This window comes from Fundulus heteroclitus, chromosome 24 (genome assembly GCF_011125445.2).
Source record: "Fundulus heteroclitus isolate FHET01 chromosome 24, MU-UCD_Fhet_4.1, whole genome shotgun sequence".
Lineage (NCBI taxonomy): Eukaryota > Metazoa > Chordata > Actinopteri > Cyprinodontiformes > Fundulidae > Fundulus > Fundulus heteroclitus.
Genome location: NC_046384.1, coordinates 23,833,694 through 23,856,344, shown reverse-complemented (window position 1 = coordinate 23,856,344; position 22,651 = coordinate 23,833,694). Strand labels below are relative to the sequence as shown.

General features: G+C 43.5%; 1 protein-coding gene across 4 annotated transcripts; it reads right to left on the bottom strand.

The window, feature by feature from the left end:
- Positions 1-3,079: 3,079 nt before the first annotated feature.
- On the bottom strand, positions 3,080-21,380 carry LOC105931069 (SLAIN motif-containing protein 1). Of its 4 annotated transcripts, none has more exons than XM_012869580.3 (9): positions 20,742-21,380; positions 15,272-15,408; positions 12,079-12,204; positions 9,163-9,282; positions 7,677-7,826; positions 6,201-6,566; positions 5,504-5,647; positions 5,123-5,423; positions 3,080-3,917 (listed from the first exon to the last, which is right to left on the bottom strand). In XM_012869580.3, exons 1-9 carry the CDS (start codon positions 21,113-21,115, stop codon positions 3,842-3,844), a joined length of 1,794 nt encoding a protein of 597 aa, XP_012725034.2. In that variant the 5' UTR covers positions 21,116-21,380; the 3' UTR covers positions 3,080-3,841. The 4 variants fall into 4 exon arrangements, with proteins under 4 accessions (XP_012725034.2, XP_012725033.2, XP_035983877.1 ...); XM_012869579.3 differs by having other exon boundaries at positions 9,163-9,285; positions 20,742-21,379; XM_036127984.1 differs by lacking the exon at positions 12,079-12,204 and having other exon boundaries at positions 9,163-9,285; positions 20,742-21,379.
- Positions 21,381-22,651: the final 1,271 nt, after the last annotated feature.

Below are 22,651 nucleotides of genomic sequence, written 5' to 3'. Positions count from 1 at the left end.
TGCCTCCCATTCTACTTTTAGAGACTCTAGGAGCCACCATTAGATCTGTTGATCTTCATCAGAACTCTTGCTGCAGCAATTTGGATCAGCTGAAGGCTTTGAACTGAATTCTGTGGACTTCTTAATAGTAAAGAATTACAATAGTTTTTGAAGGCCTACAATAGGCCTTGAAGTAACAAATGCATGGACTAGTTTTTCAGCGTCACTCCTGGACGGAATATTTCAAGACATGACTGCAGTCGAAGTAATTGATTGGATTGATCAGGATTTATGGATAAATATAGCTGAGTGTCAGCAGCAGTGGAAATGAATCTTATGGTGTCTGATAATTTTGCCAATCGGAAGCATACATAGTGAGAGAATTGGTCCAAGGACTGAACCCTTTGGTACTCCACAAGTGACCCTAGAGTTTTAAGATTTATTATTAACATTAACAAACTGGAATCTGTTAAGTCTTTCTAGGAGAATATTTTTATCAACTATATCACAGTTGATCACAATATGATGTATAGCGTGGATGCTAGGCAATTGTACCAGTTCCTTCATCATCCAGGAACTGCCTGCATACTCTTGCCATACTGAAAAGAGCAGGGTGCCAGTTGTGAACTTGCCAAATCTGTTGTTCTCTGGCAAATAGGCTCCACAGTGTCAGGCAGTGAGCAAAGGGCCTATAGGAGGACATCGGGCCCTCTGGCCACCCTCATGATGTGTTTCTAACGGTTTGGTCAGAGACATTCCCACCAATGGCCTGCTGGAGGTCTTGTAGGGCTCTGGCCACCCCATTCCTGTCCCTCCTCGCACAAAGGAGCAGATACCGGTCCTGCTGATGGATTAAGGACCTCCCTCGGCCCTGTCTAGGTCTCCTAGAGAGCCTGTCTCCTGGGATCCCCTCCATGCACTGGAGACTATCGCTGGGAGACTCAACAAACCTTCTGGGAACGGCACATATTGATATACAGGCATTCTACCATCCTGGTAGAGTTGGGCAAACTCTGTAGGGTCCAGGTATCACCTCGTGGTACCAGTAGTGACACTGACCCTGGTCAAATGCTAAACTGAAAAGCAGTCAGGGAGGTGGGAGTGTCTGTGGCCTCCACCTACAGAACCATTCCTGTTTTTGGGTCGTTTCATTGTTGCCCCTTTAGTGCATGTGTTGTTAACTTAACACCAGAACAGTTGACACTGATTAACAAACCCCTCTATTGCTGGACAGACCAGACCAAGATTACAGAAGTTTAACTGACTAGATGTTATATTCTGATTAAAAAGGGCTCCTTTATTTTTTTAGCAGTATATTTTGGGGCTATATGCCTGTCACAGACACTGGACCACTGATCGTCATAGTTGATGAGACTGCTGTTAGCAGCTGCACAGTGAATTCCAGGGTGGAGGGAAAACTGCTTTTATGCCCAAGTTTCAGTAAATGCCTCCAAATTCATTGGATGGGAGATTGAAACCAGATGTATAACCACCCCCAACCCCTTCTCCACCATCGTAGCTGAGTTCATCTAGCTTCCAAGACGTTCCTCCATCCTCAACCCATCAGAGTGTTTTCTCCCTTCAGTCTTCATCACTCCCTATCGCCTGTTATTGGTCCGGCAGAAGACCACCATGTTGGGCCCGGTTCTGCCAGAGGTTTCTTCCCAAAGGGGAGTTTTTCCTCTCCACAGTCGCTTCAAGCTTGCTCATCATGGACTGTTCATGCAACCTGTGTTTATCAAGTTGGACATTTATCTTAAACAGATCACCATATGGACTGAACAAACTTCTTCTATCTCCACTCCACCACCAGTTTCAGACCTGGGGGGGAACATACCTGTTCTCATACATCTACTTATGCATATTAAAGTATAATTCAGCATTAATGTTCCTGCCGAGGTCTGAGCGCCAAAGACTTAAAATATTGTATCAATAAAATCCTTCTAATTGCCATTTCTTTCTCTGTGAGTTTTTCAGATTGAAGTATACAATCGCTGTACAACTTTCTCCAGCACGTGTCCTTTTTAATAAGTATGCAACAATTACCTAAAGCTTTTATCCGTCACTCATTTTTTCTGCTTCAAAAGCGTCAGATGTTCTCACAATTTTAATTGAGCTGTAGTCATCAGCAGTTCTCCCGTGTTTTCTGAAGGTCTTTAATATGATTTCTTTCAGAAGCTTAGGAGAGCCACATTAGCTCTTTAAGTCCATCCATTTATTGTCCTTAAAAAGTTTCACATCACATGGTCATAATGACAAAGCATACTTTAAAAGCCCATTCTTAAGGCGATGGGGAAAATTGGTTTACCAGTCAGTAATAAGAGTCTTCCAATTTGCAGCCACTGTGAACTGAGCTGGTCATGAGAGGGAAACAATTTTTGATTGTCCTATAGCCACCAATAAAAGCACAGCAGTGGGTCTGTCATGCTTTAGGGCTGTAATTCAGCCACATTCATACATTTGTGAAATAACTGCTCAAATACTAACTCATCTATCCTGGCAGTGGAGGTAATATTATCTGGACCTGATTGGCTGCCACATGGATAATCTTAAGAGGAATAATGATTATAAAAAAAGCGGTGAAACAGAAACTTATCCAATTATACCCCCTGATCAAGAAAAACTGGTCAATGAAATTGACAAGACGACATTTTTACCTGGACTAAATGGCAAACCGTATTTTTAACGTGACCTTTTAAAAATCCCACCACTAGGTGGCGTCTGGAACCATTTATAAAACTTGATAATGAATTCATATATATATATATATATATATATATATATATAGATATATATATATATATATATATATATATATATATATATATATATATATATATATATATATATATATATATATATATATATATATATATTACAGCACTTTTTTCAGATAAAAAAAACACACATTTAGTAGTTTCCAAATATATTGAGTTTATTAAGTTTTAGTAAAATGCTTGCAGTTCACAGTAACAAAAACATGTGAAAATTGTGAAAGATGTGCCCTTTTAACAGCGATTAAAAAACACGAGTTAAACATAAACTGGAAGTGCTACATGAATCAAGTGTACAACTGTTAAATCTTAAAAAAAAAGTCATCAATGTAAATCTACCAGACCGAGTCTCAGAGTGCAAACATCAGTAAACAAAAACAGTGGTGGGATTTCTTCAAAGTGCAACAAGATCAGATTCTTTAAGTGTTAGTATGCACAAAGTTTGGTGACATCACGGTGAGACAGTTCTGCAATCACATTCCAGTATATCCATTTTGGTCAAATTACAGTTTTAATATTGCATCAATTAAATCAACAATATAAACACAGTTAAATGTGAACACAAATACATAATATTACTCTAAAAATTAGACCAGATGTGCCCAAACCAACAGGGATTTATTACACTTTAGCAGCAATTCTGGCATCTGTTGCCAAGGCAACTGCACCAGATTAGTCAAACCTGTTTATTTAAAATAAATATTTGGATAAAAACAGTATAAGAGCTTTATTTAGTAAAAACCGGCAGCCCTCTTCGCTGGTTAGTATTAACGGTAACCAACAGCCTACGGTTTATTGCACAAGCAGCCACAGGGAACGTCTCACTTTTGGCACGGATCAACCAAACTCGCAGTCAGACGTTTCACACAAATCCAGAAAACTTACCCGCCTTCTCCAGAGAAATTCTGCATAGAATCTGGGAGACTATTCATGTGAAGACAGCATCTGACTATTCTATGCAGGATCTCAGATTTGATGTCATCTGGGCCCCTTTTTGGTCTCAACTCCAGAACTCTTGGAAGGGGAACTAGACGTTGAGGTGCATCCATGTCGCCCCAGCCAGCAGGGTTTTAATGCACGTCTGAACATCAGTAGCAGCCATCTCTCCAGGTGCTGTCGCGAAGGGCACTGAAGGTGGACAAGCTCTTTGGAGGTGTCAGTAAACTAAAAAGGAAAACATGTTGACAATTTTAAACCAACTGAACATTAAAATACACGAATAAACAGGCTAAAAAGTATGGCAAGCCTTCATGTTGCAGGAACTGCAGACACACTCCAGCCACATGAGGTCTACCATTGTCTTGCATTAGGAGGAACCCAGGGCCAACCGCACCAGCATATGGTCTCACAATCAGTCTGAGGGTCTCATCTCTGTACCTAATGGCAGTCAGACTACCTCTGTTAAGCACATGAAGGGCTGTGCACCCCAAAGATCGTTTGAGCAGACAAATGCACATCTGTGGCCCGCTGGGGGTCATGTTGCAGGGCTCTGGCCTTGCTCCTGTTCCTCCTTGCACAAAGGCGGAGGTACTGGTCCTGCTGCAGGGTTGTTGTCCTCCTACAGCCTCCTCCACGTCTCCTGATGTACTGGCCTGTCTCCTGGTAGCGCCTCCATGCTCTGGACACCACACTGACGGACACAGCAAACCTTCTTGCCACAGCTCACATCCTGGATGAGCTGCACTACCTGAGCCGCTTGTGTAGGTTGTAGACTCCGTCTAATGCGTGAACGCACCACCAGCATTCAAGAGCGACCAAAACATCAGCCAAAAAGCATGGAAGTGAGAAGTGGTCTGTGGTCACCACCTGCAGAACCACTCCTTTATTGCTTTTAGACTATAATTTCCTCTAGTCTCCACCTGTTGTCTATAGCTAGCATTAGCACTAGAGCACAGCTAGCTGTTACCGGACGTTAAAACGTGTTTCAACAGCCATCAATCAGAAATAGAGATGCTAAGGAAAGTTTTAACTGGAGCACTGTTATAGAGTAGGACAATAATAATAATAATAATAAAAAAATCTTCTTCATAAAATTTGCTGTATAAAACATTTAAGGGCAAAAAAAGGCCTTCCAACAATGGAGGATTTATTACCCAGAAGCATTATGGACCCCCAAACATCCCCGCTTCTTGTAAGCAGTTTACCTGTAGCTCATATGTTGAGGCAGATGTTAAAGAACCCTGAATTTTTAAATATTAGCTTTATCAGTTAATTGCAGAAATGTCATATATAATTTACTGCTCTGATTGTGCGCCACTGGAAGAATGATATTCACATTCTATGAATGTCCAGTACGGTTTCTTGCTAATTGTGTACTTGCTCACATTTTGTTGCATTTTCTTTGGTTCTTTATAAAAAGCCATCATTACCTTCGCGATGATACAGCCAACTTGCTACGGGGGCTGGAGCTTGTGGGGCCCACGAAGGAGGCCGGGCGTGGCAGGCTGCTGCGGGGCATGGTCACGGTGGGGGCGGAGCCTCCTGCTGCAGGTTTACTGAGCAGGGGGATCCCTCTGTTATTCCCGCTGCTGCTCAGGGACGTGAGGCTGGTTGAGGTCGAGCCTTTAATAGTGGGGCTGACATAGGCGGTGGCCTTCAGTGGCTGCCGTGACAATGAGGAGAAGTTCCCTAGGCTTTGGACCCGGTTCTGAAGCTGGCCTGGAGAGGGGACTGAGGTGAAAGAGGTGCAATAAACCGACTTGTTTGTAAAGTCACAGGATAACAAAGATACCAAGGTGCTGGAGTCTTACTGGAGGACTGCAGGCGAGTCAAACCGCTGGAAGAATCAAAACTCTGGCTGTTACGAAGCAAAGAAGCAGAAGAAGCAGTGGGAACGGGTACACTAGGCATGCTGGGAGCTCTGACGAGGTTAGGCATGCTCCGCCGGAGCTTATCTGATAAAGACAAACAGAAATAACCCCTTTAAAATGTGCCTTACACCAGATTTTCATCTATAAATAAACCACCTGGAGGAGCTCTGAAACAAAAGGGTTTAAGGACGGAAAACAAAGTCAAACATCAAGCTGTAGATCATCTTTATCTCTTGAGCAGGCAAGAGATCTCCTTCCCTGCCAGCAGCCCCTCAGCTGGACTTAAAGACCCAACTCTAATCCCACCAAACCCTCCAAGTGGAAACACACGGCCGTCTGAGAGCTTAAAGAGTCCCTTTACAAGAAGCTTAGACAAGTTTTAATGAGCAGCGCGGGTCAGGCCCGGACATCGAAGTAGGTGAGAACGGCTCAGACGGAGAAAGGGCAGGGAACTGGATCAGCTCTACAAGGATTTACTGTACAGAGGTCCATGCTTTCCCACAAATCATCATTTCTAAAAGTAAAGTTCTCCAGGGATTTACTGCTGGTGATTCTGCCAAGAGGAGGACGGTTCAGATTAGCAACCTTCAAGCTGTGAGCGTGTAAATGAGAGCTGAAGGTGCCATTTGGGTCTCACCTGATCCTGGGCTGAAGCCCTGCTGCTCGCCGCCACACAGGCTGCCCAGTCCCAGCAGCTGCGTTGGCGGCTGAGCTTGGAAGGCGAAGCCAGCGGAAAGGTACGGCGGCGTGGAGGGCGTGGAAGGAGGGGTGCCCAGGGAGCTGGTGCTTCTTCGCCAGTCGCGGACGCTGGAGAAGGTGTGGGAGTGCGACAGGCGGGTGAGGCGCGGCTGCGGCGGCGGCAGGAGGCCGTAGTCTTCGTCGTCCTCCTCGTCTTCCTCCTCCAGGCCGGGGCCGGCGCTGAGCTGGCTGAGCTGGAAGGTGAAGCTCTGGCTGCGGCGGTTGGCCAGGACAGACGATGTGCTGGCGTAGTCCTGCCTTAGACCTGCGGGGGCAAGATATGAGGAGCGGCAGGCAAAAAAAAAAACCAAGCAAAAAAAAACAAACTCAAAAACACACAAAATTATCACCTCCGGGGGTTAATAAAGCTGAAGTAGCGATGGGCTCTGAGATCTGGATGTTAATTTATTAGAGGGGGGACAAGAGAGAAGATCAGCAGAGATAAAAGAAGGAACCAAGGAAATAAACTGACTGAAGCACAAAGATTACCATTAGCACCAAAGTCTGTTCCTGTCCTGATGCTCGGTCAGCTAAACTTCCCACAAACCCATACAAATGAAGAAGAGTGCTAAAACAACAAGCTCTGTTGGGAATTGTTTGTCATTAACTTTGGACCCTGGGCAAACAAGGTTTAGAAGTGTTGGTGTTGGTACATTTCAGTTATTCTTCCAGAGGAGCATTTCTGAGGTCAGACACTGACGTTCAGACTGGCTGACAGTCACATACACGCTAAAGGTGTCCTATCTAGTCCAAGTCAAGACAAACCAGCCATGTGCTTCCTCAGCAACATCGCTCATCCATGGCTTGATAAACCCTGCTTTGTGCATCACTGCATAATTATGTAGAGAAACGAAGAGAAGAGGAAGGAGCGATTGACAAACTCTTCCCAGAGACAACAGAAATAAAAGTGTCCAAATGTTCTGGTGTGCCTGAGCATTCACGGTTCCCCCAGAAAAGGGGAGAATCACCAAAACAAACAGTGCACTGCTTGTTTCTAACAATGCTGAGCTCAGCTTTGTTAGATTCAATTATTAACCACATTTCTCAGAAGGCTCTTTCTTATATTCACCCCCATATAATTTCATCAATCTCATCGGCTCTGATTAGAATGTAAACTGAGAATTAAGCAGGTGCCTTTACAGAAAAAAAAAAGAATACGCAGTCCTAAATTCTTAAACGGGAAACAGGAAAAGCTTTGAATGTGTAACTCTTGTTTCCAGGCCTCGTTTCAGAGTCCTAGCTTATAGCAGGTTCTAAACCCCTACTGGGTTTGGAAGGAGAAAGTTGAGCTTTGTCAGATTATTAGGCAGTCACCTGATGGAGCTCACAGCTCCGTTTTTCACCCTGCAGAACCCTTTAAACGCGGTCCACTTACTTTCCTCCTGCAGCCGGGCCATGACCTGCACGTCCGTCAGGTCTTGAAGTTTGTATCCGAGGTTGATGGAGTCGTCCTCCGCCTCAGACGTGCCCAGGTCACTGTCCACAGAGGATTGTGGGCTGAGGGTGGAGCGGCGGAGGCTGCGGCCTTTGAACAAAACCCAAACGGGTCAACCAAAAGAAGTTCAGACTGATTTGATTTCAGCATACCAGAGGACAAACCGGAGGAAGGGTTACAATGGCTGAGAATTTAATTCATTTGTGTGGATGGAGAGGTGCAACTCCACAAATGACTCCAACTCTGCATCATGGCAGGGTTTGGCCTTCCCTAATTCTTCATCAGCTGCATTTAGAAAGAGCTTTGGACCAGAACCAGAAGAGCTCTTAAAGAAAACCCAACATTTAGCAGAAAAAAAACTTAATCCTTAGAGGAGTAGGAACATGAAGTCTTCTTAAAACTGAAGGTTGGCATTTTCTCAAAGAACCAGAACATCCTAGAACAAAGCCTAAACATCCTGTGGAGACCACTCCTTTAAGACCACGGCAGTTTCTTTCGCCAGAAAAACCCATTCAGTGCCGTGTTAGGAATAACAGACTTTCTAAACAGTTTGTGCAACTATTATTTTTGAAGGGAGGCTAATTCATTTCCCCTAGCACCAATGATACATGCCTGCAGACTCCAGATCACTCCCCTGCCTGGTGGTCTTTGGTAAGAGCCATATGGGCACTAGCCCAGGGCAGCATTACAAACAAGGATGGATGAACACTAGTTAAAAAAAAAGATACAGCTTTGTGCATGCCAAAAACCCTTAGTGCCTCCAGTTCTTGCATGTAAAATGATTTATAACTCAATATCAGTTGTGTCTGTCTACAGTTTAGGTTATGAACTGATGAATTAGAGAACAGATGAAAACACAGGCCAATTAGACAAGGAGCTGATGGATGGCTAGATTACTGGACAAATGGGTGGAAGGTCTGACAGAAAGACTGACAGAAAGACAGAGAAGGGATGGATGGACCCGGCTCATTCTCAAACTTCATGAGATCTCCAACACAGCATAGCTAAAGACCCGACAAGGAAGCCTTAAACACGGTCTCCATGTCTTCGAACATGATAGAGTCCACAGCTGCAGTCTAGAATTAATCCAAAGTGACTTTATGTTCAACTACAGATCCAAGCAGACAGATAAAAAGAGAGCAGGCCTGCTTGTTCAGCTGCCATGGAAAACCGCCTCCAGGGAGCGCCGGTGGCTGCTGGTTTCTGACGCCCCTCAGGGCTCCCTCCGCCCTCAGCAGGATGACTTTTTCCATCACCGACCCGTCGCTCCCTCCCTCTATAAAGGCATTCATCTAACCAGCAGCACCACATATATTCTAACACTTCTGCGTCTCACATCAGAGGTAAAGCAACGTGCAAAAAGCCCCCGTGTGTGACCCAGTTTCTAGCACTTCTCCGCTGCAGTTTCATAAGGAGGGAGTCTTACTTCGGCTGGCGGGGTGAGGGAAGAAAGTGGGAGTCCTCTCGGCTACAGGGGACAGCTCCTTCCCTATGGGGCTCAGAGAGCGATGGAGGACAGGGTGCAGAGGGGAGGAGAGCAATGGAGCTGCTGAAGGGACGGAAAAACAGGACACAAAGGAGTTTCATTAATGCAAAGGAAAGAATGTCTCAATAAGGACGGGTGGTGCAAATCTGCTGATTCCCCTTCAACTTTTCCACGCCGTTACGTTACAACCTCAAACTTCAACGTAAATCATTGGGATTTTGTGGGATGAACACAATGTCTAGTCTAACCAAGGTGTGCTGCGCATTTCTATTCAGCTCCACCTGCTGCTTCAATGACAGCTGCTAGTCTTTTGAGGCGTGTCTAACCAGCGTTGCATGTTATACAGAACAATGTCACCTGTTCCCCCTCTGCAGAATAAGTCCAGCTCAGTCCGACTGAAAGGAAAGGGTTGCCGTATAACCGTTTGGTGGAGGTGGACTTCCTGGTGAACCATTTAACCCAAATGTGCTCAGGTTTATGGTCTCAAACTGACTACCAGATATTCTCCTAGGGCTAGAATTTAGATTATTTAGATTTAGATTATCATTTATTTTTGGTATTTTCTCCACTGTTGGTTTATTGACAGCATCAATAAATATCAATAACTTTCAAAATATAATTAAATGTAGTTACTGAGTGCAGTTTGGTAATAAAAATCACACTTATTTATCTAACTGGAGTCCTGATGAAACACATTTTCAATTTTGTTTTAACGCATGTTACATTTTTAAATGTTTAAGGTCAGTATTTGTGCTTATTGGGCATGCAGTCACACCCTCGCAGTTACCTGAAGAAGACTTCAAGAAGCTATAGTCTTTTATCATAACTTTTATGGTTATCACATAACAATATGTTGTGATCAAATTTAAAGTCCAGCCCTACATTCTCCAACAGATTTTTCTGCTAAAGAGCACAATTCATGGTTTCATCAATCAGGGTTAGTTGTCTCAGTACCAAGGAACTGAATCATGAACTGAGCCGAGTGGAGCCAGCAGTGCCTTAGATTTTGTTTCTTTTGTGTCCTCCTGGATGAGTCAATGGGCTCTGGGAGGCATTTTGGTAGGACGGCCACTCCTAGGAAGGTTTGCCACTGGGCTTTTCTTTAAAGCCTTAAAAATGTCTTTAGAATTTTTTCCAGCATTCAATGGTAAATACTTCGTTTCTCAGTCTTCATGTCACTCAAGTGTCACTTCTTTGTTTAGCAAAACAGTAGACAAGATATCTCTTATACTAAGTGTTAACAATCTTTATGGAAGTATGTACCGTTGATGCAATTAGTTTATTACAATTGCTTAACTTTAATGTGGCATTTTCTATTTGCATTCATTAGCATTCACTTATATTGTCTGGGGGGGGGGGGGGGGTAGGGGGTTACTATTTCCTTGTTGTAGATACAGAAGCTTTACTAACTTTTTTACGTTGCTTTTAAGCATCATTGTTGTAGCGTTAGCTTGGAGCATTAGTGCGGCTAATGTGGCATTTTTTGTCTGCCTTATAGGGAAAGCACCAAACTACATTTTTGTGTTTGCCTTTGTGGCTTAAGAGTGCTGCATGCTTCTAATTCAGGATGGATTTGACATGTTAACTACCAGCCGCTGCTCATTGCTTTGATCGTGTGTCTCCATTACTGCAGTGCTGCTGCTGGAAGCACTATTGCCAACCCCTCAGCAAGGAAAGTCGCTATTAGAAATACAAATGAACTTTATGAAATAATTTTTAACCTAAATCCACAGTGCAGACAAACATTTTTTTTTATTTTTTTTTACCAAAGGTTATCAGAGGCACACAAAATGAACAAAGAGAATAAGTAACTCAAGCTATGTGTGAATCAAACTCAGGGAATTATTCATACCGAACATGTTTTGAGCATCGGGGGAATCTGGTTTTCATGCAGTCTATGGTGGACGAGCATTTAGGAGTGCCGATGGGTCCTACGGCACGTTTTGGGATTTTCCAACGGCACGAAAGGACTATAAAAAACAGGGAAGTCCACAATGGAAGACAAACTCATTATCGTGTTTGTGCCCATCCTCTTATCTTTAGTCAGTGGCGCTATCACTGCAGAGACAGCAAAGGACCTTGTCTGAAAGAGGATCAGTGAGGGAGTTAGCATATCAGGTAAGTTATCAAAACCTTCAACAGTGAATATTACCCTGCATTTGAGGAAAAGAAGAGGGTCGCTGCTCCTAACACGCATCAGACCGGTCCACACTGTGCTCAGAGCGTCCAAGTTGAGACGCTGCACGCCTTTTTGATGCACAAATCACGTTCGGTCAGAACATATCATTTAAACATCTCCTTTCTGCTCTGACTGCATGGATGAGACGAGACAGATGCAGCTGTCTGTCTGTGGGACAACGCCTGGGAGAGCGGGGAGCGACGCATGGCAGCACTTGCTGCTGCCTCAAGACAGTAACGGCAGATCGACTGGTGCGTTCAGCTGAAGTCGCCATAAAGTCGGCAATCACACAAAAGTCACTAGATTTGTCGCTAGAAGGGGGTCTGAAAGTCGCTAAGTTGGCAACACCAACTGGAAGACGTGCAAAAAACTGGTAAATGATAATCGAACAGTTGATCTTGGTTTTGATGCAAATGAGTATTTGAATGATTTCCTTTTTTAGCATAAATTGTGTCAGGATCTCAATTATTTTGCCAACCCTAGTGCTCATAAATAAGATTTTGCTTTGACTAAACCCACGGCCCTCTGAAGCCATTTGAAAACCGTGTTTTCCTTCCACTTCCAAAGTGCTTTGTTCTGTTCCATCACACAAAATCCCAAATAAAATGCATAACGTAAGACACAACATCCATCAAAGTTGACGGTACAACTGTAAAGGTAACACGTAGTTTGGCTACCGTGTCTTTCTGTTGGCGGCGGGGTGCAGCAAGGTTTGGCCAAGGGGGAAGACATGGCTGTGGCTCGGGTCGGAGGGGGGCCGGGGGAGGTGGTGGGGGTGGACACGGAGCTACGCCACCTGGAGACTGAGGGATGAAAGTAAATAGGCAAAGGTTAATAAGAGTGTGCATTTGATTTAGCAATGTGGAAGAGGGGGGAAAATGTCCACGCCCCCACAGCCAGCTTCAGAACCAGAGCTGCAGTTACCTCACCAGCAGCGTCTGTCACTCTCTGTTCTATTCAGCAGCTCAGCGCTGAGGACAAAGCTGCCTTCAGCGCAGCCGTACCTGCCACTGGCTGCCTCACACACGCGCTCCCACCAAGGCGCCTCTGAGGAGGCTGGGCTTTTTTTAATTCTGCATTGACACAGAGACGATACCAGTCGCTGCGAAAATAAGCCGTGCAGCAGCGAAAAGAAAGGAAAAAAAAGTCCTTTCATGTAACCCGTTTCTATAGAAACAGCAAGCAGGGGAGAGATTACAGGCTGAGCTGGTGGGAGGCTTTCTCTGCAGCTTTAAGACGCGCACAGATGACTGATGCAACGACGCGCATGGCCGCTGCAACTTCAGGTTCTGGGGTCGACTCTGACCCGAATTCTGACGGCAGCAACCTTTGAGGGAGGTCGGCCTGGAAGGACGACTCCATTTAAAAAAAACAACACAAAAAACAACAACTTTCTGATGCACCGTTTGACGTAAGGCCACCGAAATTCACCACATTCACCACTGCTTTAATGCAACACACAAAGAAAGGAGATACGCGTTTGGGAGATTTTTTTGTCCTTGGTCATAACAATGCCCCTTAGCAATAAATCTTATACAGTTTATTTCCCTTTGTACCTTTAACAGCTCCTATAAAACAGGTCCAACTTTTTTGTCCCAACCTAAACTTTAAGCTGATCAGGTACTCTAGAAATGTTAAAGTAGATATTCACAACTTCTTGTTTCCCTGTTGAGAATCTGTGATGTTTCGTGCCCGTTCCTCAACCATAATCCCTCAGAATCTCGTTGTCATGCGTGACTTACGAACCTTGTGAGATTTGAGGACATTTTACAGAAACATCTGGTGGCATCTACCAGAAAGCTGCAATCGGGTGGTCACTGGATCTTTTAGCAGAACATCTATCCAAAACAGATTCCCACGTCATTACAAAGACCTTTGCTAAGTCCATGGACACTTACAGCAATGCAAGATCAACCGAGTCATGTTTCTGCAGAATTCATGTTTCCTGTGTAACTTCCTCAAGTCTGTTTCCTTCTGTTTGTGCTTCTCTGTCAGTTGAGGATTATGTAAGCAGATGCTACGTCAGGTTACCAGGGTCTGATCTGGTTAACGCTCCAGTGCGTGGACAGATTAAAGGCGCTCAGCTCCCTGGTCCTGCAGGGTCTGCTCTCAGATGAACGTGACTGTGCTTCCGGGTGCTTTTATTGGTCAGCTCCCTCTCAGAAGGAAGCAGCAGCTTAAACACCTAATTAATACAAAGCTGCTCCAAGTTTATTTTTAATCACAAATCATTTTCTCCAGATAATGTTTATGATAGATCAGAAGTTTATTATTTCACTGGTTTTTGCAGCACGTCTTCAGATCTGCCATCCACCTACAGTTTGGACCTCTTAAAAAATCTCAATAAATGTGTTTTTTTAAAACTAGATTAATCATTGGTATTTACAGTTTACAAAACAATAATCAAGCTTATTGTAGTGCAACTATAATAGTACAGGTATTACTCTCAGGTTGGGACAAAACTTTTGTTTAAAAAGAAGATGTGCACATGGTTTTATTGCCACAACAGAAAAAAGATCCAACATCTTCCACACCAAGGCAATGCAAGAAGGACAGAATCAGAAGTTTATAACTAATGCCTGCTGTGAGAAGTTAGCATTTTGTTTCAGAGGCACATGAAAACGATAATCTTCTGCTTAAAAATGCTTTCCAAGAATGATGCCAAGGGGCAGAGGCCCAAGACTCAAATCCTGAGGAAACCCACATGAGAATGGAGGATGCTTATGGCAAGCCATTTGTGTATTTTTTGTCCAAATCTTTGACATCAACTGTCTTTTAGTTTGCAGCTTACTGGTGGGACAAGAGCAATTAAAATCACTACGAACAAACTAGTATTCAAGCAGTGTCACAACATGCAAGTGAGTGTTTAACATTTTGCAGCTCGCTTATTTATCATAAAATTAGACCTACATTAATTGAATCTACTCTACCTCGGACAATTTTCTAATAATTGCCATTGGAATATGACAATAAATGGGTAAGATTCGTTTAAAAGTGGATGAATTATTATTCTTTTATTGTGGTTTTGGTTTAACACAGAAGGGCAGAAATCTGAACTGCTTCAAAGTGGGCAGTTACATCAATCAAGTGCAGAGAAAGTCTTTTCTCCAGCCAGTTACAAGGAGCACAATTTACAGATTTAGAAGACTTTTCCTGATATTAGAGGAACATAAAGAAACATGAACAACCATTTTAAAAGACAAGAAACAGTATTCCGTTTTTTTAAATAAAAGTAACAAAGCATAAGTATAAATACCACAGTGAAAGAATACTCAGGATAATTGTGTTTGCTGAACCAGTTCTGTATCGATTCTGACATGGATTCTGGTAATTCAGAGTTCAGGACGTATTGCAGATTAATGTGACTCCCAGGGAATTTGGAGGAGAAACAGACCCACAGCATCACAGATCCTCCTCTTTGCTTCACATTGAATAATGGGAAATCGTTTCCTCCTTATCTTCACGCCAAACACACTTTCTTCACATCAATACCCCACACATCATTACTAAACAGCATCATGTCCACCAGCTCTGAAGCAGCCAGAATGTAGAACAAACTATTTTGGATGCGGCCAAATTTAGTTCCTGGACAGATATTTAAAAAAAATATCGCCAAGTCAGCTTTACAATCAGCCAGAAAATAAATTGCAATAATCTCTAGTTAAGTCCTCTTAAATGTCCCTCACTTTTTCAGAACCCTCGCAGAACTTCCCTGATGCGAAGAAAGAAAACCAATGAGTAAACATGATTTGGAGTCTTTGCCAGTTTTGGAGCAAATCAGGAGGAAAGCACAACGGTCGACGGTTTCGCTGCCATTAAGAATCTCACCTGACATCTTTTAACTCGGCTCACCAGAGGTTCAGCTCATACCTTGTTCTAGTCGCAGTGACAACGACCTCCTGGCGGCCTCCACGTCCGACTTGGGGCTGTCCAGATTCTGCCGGCACCACTGCAGCGGGCTGAGCGACTCGGCTGAGCTCTCTCCTGCTTTGGATGCTGAGTATAACCTGGAAGCAGAGGGAAGGAGACATGTGGGGAGTCTGTGGACATGTTTTTGACAGCGTGTTCTTTATTGGGGTTCTCTTCAGGAGAACGTTAGGGTCACATGCTTGGATGCATTACACCTGTATTAATGTTCCTGCAGCACATTCTGCTCCTCTGCATGCAACGCGTTGAATTCCTTGGAAAGAAAAGTGGAACTCTGTTTTGGTCGGCAAAAGCCAGATTCTAATAAAAACGACCATTTCAATGAATAATTCTAGATAAACCAATGAACAGAAACATCCATGCAGGAGAAGCATCAGGAATTAATTTCCCTTCTTGCTTGGAAAGCTAAGAGTTTAAGACCAAACATAAATGGATGGTGAAGTTGAGCTTCTAATATCTGTCCATAACCTGAGAGAACAAGGCCTTTGATTGGTCGTTTCTTCTAATTCTTCAGACCAAGTTTTGAAAGTGCGCTGATAAATTAGGGAAGCTGCTGTTCAAACTTCCTCTTCCCCTTTTGGACCATTTCCTGTTGCACAAGCAGACCCAAACTTGGTCACAGTTCAATGCTTAAGAATGCAACTGCAGCTCAATGCAGAGCACAGAAAAACTGAAACCGCAAAGATATATCCTTTTGTCCCAGGAGCAATCTGTCCTTCCAAATCATAACCCAGTCTTCATTTAACAGATTTGATTCATTCAGACATTTCTGGAGTTTTCCAGACTCAGCTACCCATTCCTCAGTCGTTCTCCATTAATTTTATTAAAATAGTTCAATATAAAATGCAGATATTTTATTGGGATAGAACACACCAAGTGAAAGGAAAGAGACAATAGAAGGACACAAGGGAGGAATAAAGGAAGGAACAATGAGGAAGCAAAGAGAGAACACAAAGAAGGAAAGAAAGGAAAGAGAAGGAAAGGTAGAACATACAGAAGAAAAGACAGGGCAACTAAAAGAAAGAAAGATGGGTCAGAGACAAAGAACAGAAGGAATGGAAATAGGATGAACGGATACAGGGAGGACAAGGAGGGGAAGAACTAAAAGCACAAGGAAGAATGGAAAGAAGGATGACATGAGGAACTGAGGGAGGAAGCATTAGAATGAACAAAGGAAAAGCTGATGGGAGGAAGGACAAGGATGCTAGAACAAAAGTGAGAGTATGAGGAAAATAGATGGAATGAAAGACCTAAGGAAGAAAGGCAGGACACCAACAAGGAGAGACAGAAGGATGGAACATATTATCATCATCATCATCATCATCATCATCATCATCATCCAGACCTGAAGTCTGATCCCAGTCTTCTGTAGACTGCTTATGAACCCTGAAATCCTGACATCCCCTGAAATCCCCGCTCTGCAGGCAGCACGGGTCTGAATTATAGATTAAAACCTGCTGCTGACATCATCAGGTGAAGAGTCTGACCTGAAGGCGACTAAGCAGGCAAAAACACACCTACGCTTCTATTCCTAGACATGCCAAGAGAGGCTGCAGACTGCATCCTGCACATCCAGAACAAGCGCGGATGTCTTTGTTCAACACACATTTAAACCCAGGAGGCTCCCTTAATCCAACCAATTAAACATCATGAAGAATGAAAACTATAAGCCAATTTCCTAATAGGGCAGCACAACATTAGGAAGACGTGTAATTATAACATTACTGCTGAATATTCGGTTTAATTCACATTTATCCGTCTAATGCTCATAAATCTATAGAAAATGTGTGCAGCACGGCCAACCAGCCCATCATACCAACTAAAGATGTCACACACACTCATGCATGGTACTTGAAACTAAATTTTAATCTGCAACTGCTTTGACTAACATTTTTTTTCTATTTTGCAAAGAGGAAAATGTTTGTTTCCAGTTAAAAAAGGTTTTTTTCTATTGTAACACACACACACACACACACACACACACACACACACACACACACACACACACACACACACACACACACACACACACACACACACACACACACACACACACACACACACTTCAGTAGGTGAGATGGGAAGATTACAAGTATCCAATACAGAAAACGACAAATTAAAAACCTGACCAATGTAGCCAAAGTGTTGACTGCAGTACAGTTACAATTGGGAAAAAATACAGTAATTCTACTCCAATAAGAGAATAGATTTTGCAAATGTAACACTTTTTTTAAAACCATGATTTTGTTGTGAACACAATCATGATGCAAAATGTTCATTTCGTTAACATCCCTACTATTAGATAAGCCTGTGGTGTGTCTCTAACACAATTTTTCCTTCCACTCAACTTTCAATGAATGTGCTTGAAGACTCCGCTCTAAACATCCAGCTTCTTTGTAATTGACATTTTCGGCTAACCCTCCTTGTGGAGCTAAGCCATTTTGATTTACAAAGCAGTATGAAAACAGAAGGCTCCGACCAAAGTGCTGAAGAAAAACAATGATTAAAAAAAAATTATATTGCATTTGAATAAAAGAAAATTCAAATAGAAACAAAATCCAAGTAAATGTAGCAACCAGAAAATACAACGCGGGCAGGACAAAAGGAACAATAAACAAATATATATCGAGCCAAAGCCAAAGAGAAGTGATGGGTTTTAAGAGCAGATTTAAACCAGAGTATTATCTGCGTAACAATGAACAGGAATTCTTACGATTTCCGAAAATGGAGCCAGGGGCAGCAGATACAGGGAATATATGAGAGGCCCAAGAACCACACCATGCGGGACCCCAAACCACAATAGAACAAAGGAGGCTCTGTAATCCTTTGATGCAGCAGAAAAAGTTCTCTCAATAATCTGAACCACTCCAGTGCAGCCTAATCCATGCTCTAAGCAGGTCATCAGAATGTTATGTTCCACTGTGTTAAAGGCAACTCTGAAATCTAAGTGAACCATAATTATACGGTTTCTGGAATCTGTTACTAGGAAAAAGTCATTAAAAACCATCAACATTGCAGATTCTGTGCTTCGAAGACATTTAAAGTTAGACTGGGGGGGGGGGGAGATTTGAAGGCAAATTGGGATTAAGGGATTACATTTTATGATCAGTGGTTCTGCTGATGCCTGTTTAAACTTTTAGGAACCATACCTGAGGGCAGATGGATGTTGATAACAACCAGAACAGATGGAGTAAGAAAGGAAATCACCTCTTTAAACAGTCAAGGTAAAAAAATCAGAGAGATTCAGATGATGAAAAGCCCCATATAGAAAAGACAAAGTCACAGGCTCAAACTGGTGATAAGCAGCAGAGCAAGGGACAGAGACTGAAGAGTGAAAACCGGGGGATGATGTAGGAGCCCTCATATGATTCAGCTTTTCCACAAAGACAATCAGAAATGTCTCAAATGCCTTGGGGGAAGGCTGAGGAACCATTAGAACAGAACCAACAGCTTTAAGTAAACCACATGGTTTTTGACAGTGTGACAATAGGACATTTCATAACTTCTTTTTACTTGTTTCACAGTTGCCTGATAGCGATGCCTGCAGTCCTGCTATATTTGAAATTCCACCTGCAGCCTTTTCTTTATCCACTCAGGTTCAGCTTTTCCACACGTCTAACTATTCTGCCGCTGTGGTCTGGCCGGGCCTCGGCTTCAACTCTATGCTGTCAGGTTTTTGATGGAGCCACCGCATGGAACACAGGTCAGCAGCTCGGGGGAAACCAGGAGGGAAGTCCTTCTGTGTGCAATGACAGAAACTGGGGAATGACACGGTCCTGTGGAGGAAGTCTGCTGGACAACTGTCACATCACCAGGCTTCCCTGTGACTATGTAGACCACATCATAACGGTCCGGGATTAAAAAAAATAAAAATAAAATTTCTCATTCATCTTCAGTTGAGTTCTAAGTTTATAAGAAATAGGATTTTAGGTTTTATTAGGAGTAAGCCATGATCGCTAAACAATGCGACATAGCTTTAGTGAACAAGTATTCAAATCACACGGAACCTGACTGACAACATGAAGCAGGCTAAAGGTTCTCAAACAGCAACGTTAATCACAGCTTTGGTTCATTTTTACCAGCCAGACCTGTTGACTTATAACTTGCAGAGATGGAACCTCTCTGACAACAGGAAGTAGGCCAGAGAAAATCTCAAAAAGCAACCCCTTATCGCCCGATCTAAATAAATTCAAGAACAGATGAGAAAATAATTTGCAATGCTTTGGAACAGCAGTGGGAGCCGAAATCTACACACGGAGAAAACATGCAGCAGGAGAACCTTCCATGGGGCAGCCGACCTAGAAGACAATTACTCCACTGATCAGCCATCATTGAGATCACAGAGGACCCCAGACCACCATCTATAGATGTGCAGACCTCACTTGGTTTTATTAAGTTTGAAAGCAGGTGAAAACGGACATCCATGGCCGGGTTCCAAAGCTACAACCACTGCTGACCTTAAGGCTAAGAGCACTTAAGTTCTGCAGCAGGATAGCGATCAAAGCACATCTCCAAGTCTACCAGTGAAAGGCTTGAAAAGGGAGGCTTCGGAGTTATAGTTTCCTAACTTGTGTTTAACATTAATAATCAGGCACCAGTCGGACAGTCGTTACCGTGCTTCTTTATCTTCTCTCACCCGGGCGTCATCACGTCATCACGCATATATCCATGTTCCCAGGCGCTACAGGAGTCAAGTTGCCTAATCAAAGTATGTGCTTATTATCTGCATGCTGGTCATGCTCAAAAAAACCTCCAGTGTGGTTAACATGACAGCATCCCCAGAGATCCCAAACGTCTAAATCAGCAGGTCTCACAAACGCCGGTTGGCAGTTGTTGCGGCTAGGCTCATGGGCCAACAGAGGACCAGGTCGGTTGGGAGAACCTTTTTTCTCCCTAGACAGCATCCAGACAGCTTTTGATCAATTTGGAAGACATCTTATCTGTGATCCTCTGTGGGATGAAAGGCTATTTTAACCAGATCTAAAGTCGCCAGAGCCGTTTCCATAAGCCTTGGTGGAAGGAAATGTGTGTCAAAGGTCCACAAATGAATTCAGTAAATAGGCTGTTAGATTTTTTTTTGAGGTGCACCTGTAAGAGAGAAGCATTGTTTCAAACCAATTCCTGACCCTTTCAAATTATGCTTTTAAGTGAATTTAGAGTCTAAAGACAGGCCTAATGTAAAGGGATTCCCCTCATGCACAGAGGCAGCTTGCTGATATTGATGACTGGCCATTCCTGTTCGGCTAGTTGCAAAATTCATCTTCCAACATGTGTGGATTTGGGGAAACCAAACGTTGGAACACCTGAAAAGAAAAGCTTAAATGCTGCGAGAAAAGAGCTGCATGTGCTGCAGGATTCAGGACACGAGAAGCAACAAATGGCCGGTTTACTGGAACAAAGACCTGACATTTACCAGGTTTCATCCGATTCCTCTGAGCAGCTCAGAGATTCCAGATCCAGAAGCTCCAAGTCATCCAGAACCGACGGTTCCGATGCCTCATCCTCCTCATCCTCTCTCCCCGCGTGTGGGTGGAAATACTCAAACGGTTCTTCCGGAGGGGAAAAGGAGCCTAAGGACGCCTGGCAGAGCAGGGTGGGCAGCGGGCCGGGGAGGTGCGGGTAGCCCCCGGAGATGCAGCCTCCAGCCCGGCTCCGCAGCTGCTCGTTCTGCCGCTCCAGCTTCCGCACCAGCTCCTGCAGCTTCTTCACCTCCAGCTCGGCGTTCAGGCTGTTGCTGTTGCAGTCCACATCCGTCATGACAGCGTGGCCCAGCACGGCTGCCTCCATCGGACCCGAATCCAGACTGCGCCGGCACCACCTTCCAGACCTCCAGGCTGGCTCGGGGACAGGTGCGGCGCTCGGTCCTCTGTCTGGGGCTGGTTTCCGTCCCGGTTAGCGGTTGGAGACTAATCTGTCTAGTGCGCCTGTCTGGGGGACTTAAAGACTCCACCTCTCCACCCAACACACCCACACATCGCAGCCTCCACCTCCCAGAACAAAGAAGCAGATTACAGGTGAAAGCTGCACCTGTCAGTCCGGACTGAGGGCTAAATGTAAACCTTTATTCTGATTATTCTAATTTTAAAGGCTTACAGCAACAGAAACCAAATTATTTCCACCCATATGAGACCATTATCTTCACTGTAATCTGAAAATCTACTCTTTAGTGGATTTACTTGTAAATCAGTCATTTAATTGTTGACCTAATTGTTAAATCAGGATCCTGTGCTATAATTAGCCGGCGCGCCTCACGCGACATTTGTGGCTATTTGGTGACATCTAGTGGTAAGACGGTGGCATTGCGTTACAACCCCAATCTTCTATTTCACCGAGAACCCAAAGTAGGGTAATTTTAAAGTGAAAAGACTTGGGTTTGATTTTATTTCCAGACAAAGATCTGAAAAGTGCGGCATGCATTTGTATTCACAAGTCCTCCCAGGATCTACCTCCACTCCTGTTCCCTGACTCCCAGCAGCCTCTCCGTCGCAGCTGACGGGAGCCTTCCCACAGCATGAGGCTGCCACCACCGTGTTTCACAGTGCAGACGGTGCAGTCAGGGCGATGGGCAGTGTTCACCTCTAACATGTATGCCAAAATGTAGAACTTCAGTCTCACCTGATGGCAGCACCTTCCTCCATGTTTGCTGCACCTCCAACATGGACCCAACTGTGAACGCCTCTGACTGCTTTCTTCTCATCATTCTTCACTAAAGTCCAGATTTGTGGAGGGCACGGACAGCAGTCATCCTGTCGGCATATTATCCCAGAGAATCTCTGTAGTCCCTCTGAAGCTAAAGGCATTCAGTAACACTTAAAGTCCCAACTTTTCTACTTCCTACCATTTCTTTGGGATTTTTTTAGAACGTGATTAAGACAAACTACAAAAAATTATATCAAAATAACAGATTGAAATGACCTAAATTTAGTTGCTTTTTGCTATTTTTTTTAAGTTTTTAAATCAATAAAGCAAAAAAGAACAGATTTTCTGGAACAACTCCTTTACCATCAGTTTTGCATTATGGGTAATGTAGGCTTCTTTTGGCTTTTCCACAGCAAGTCATCCGCATCTTCTTCTCTCGCATCGTGTGATTTCATGAAAGAGTTGGATAAAATCTACTCTGTCTGGTTCTACCTAATCAATTTCTACCCCATCTCTTTTTTTTTTTTTTTTTAAGTTGACAAACGACTAAAAAGGGATTTTGGTAACATCATATAATTGTTGAACTTGATCAAATTGTTGTTAAATTGTTTTTGCTTAACATTGAAAACATTCTGGTATGTCCAGAGATGCTCATAGAGAGGATAACATAAACAAGCAACTTTA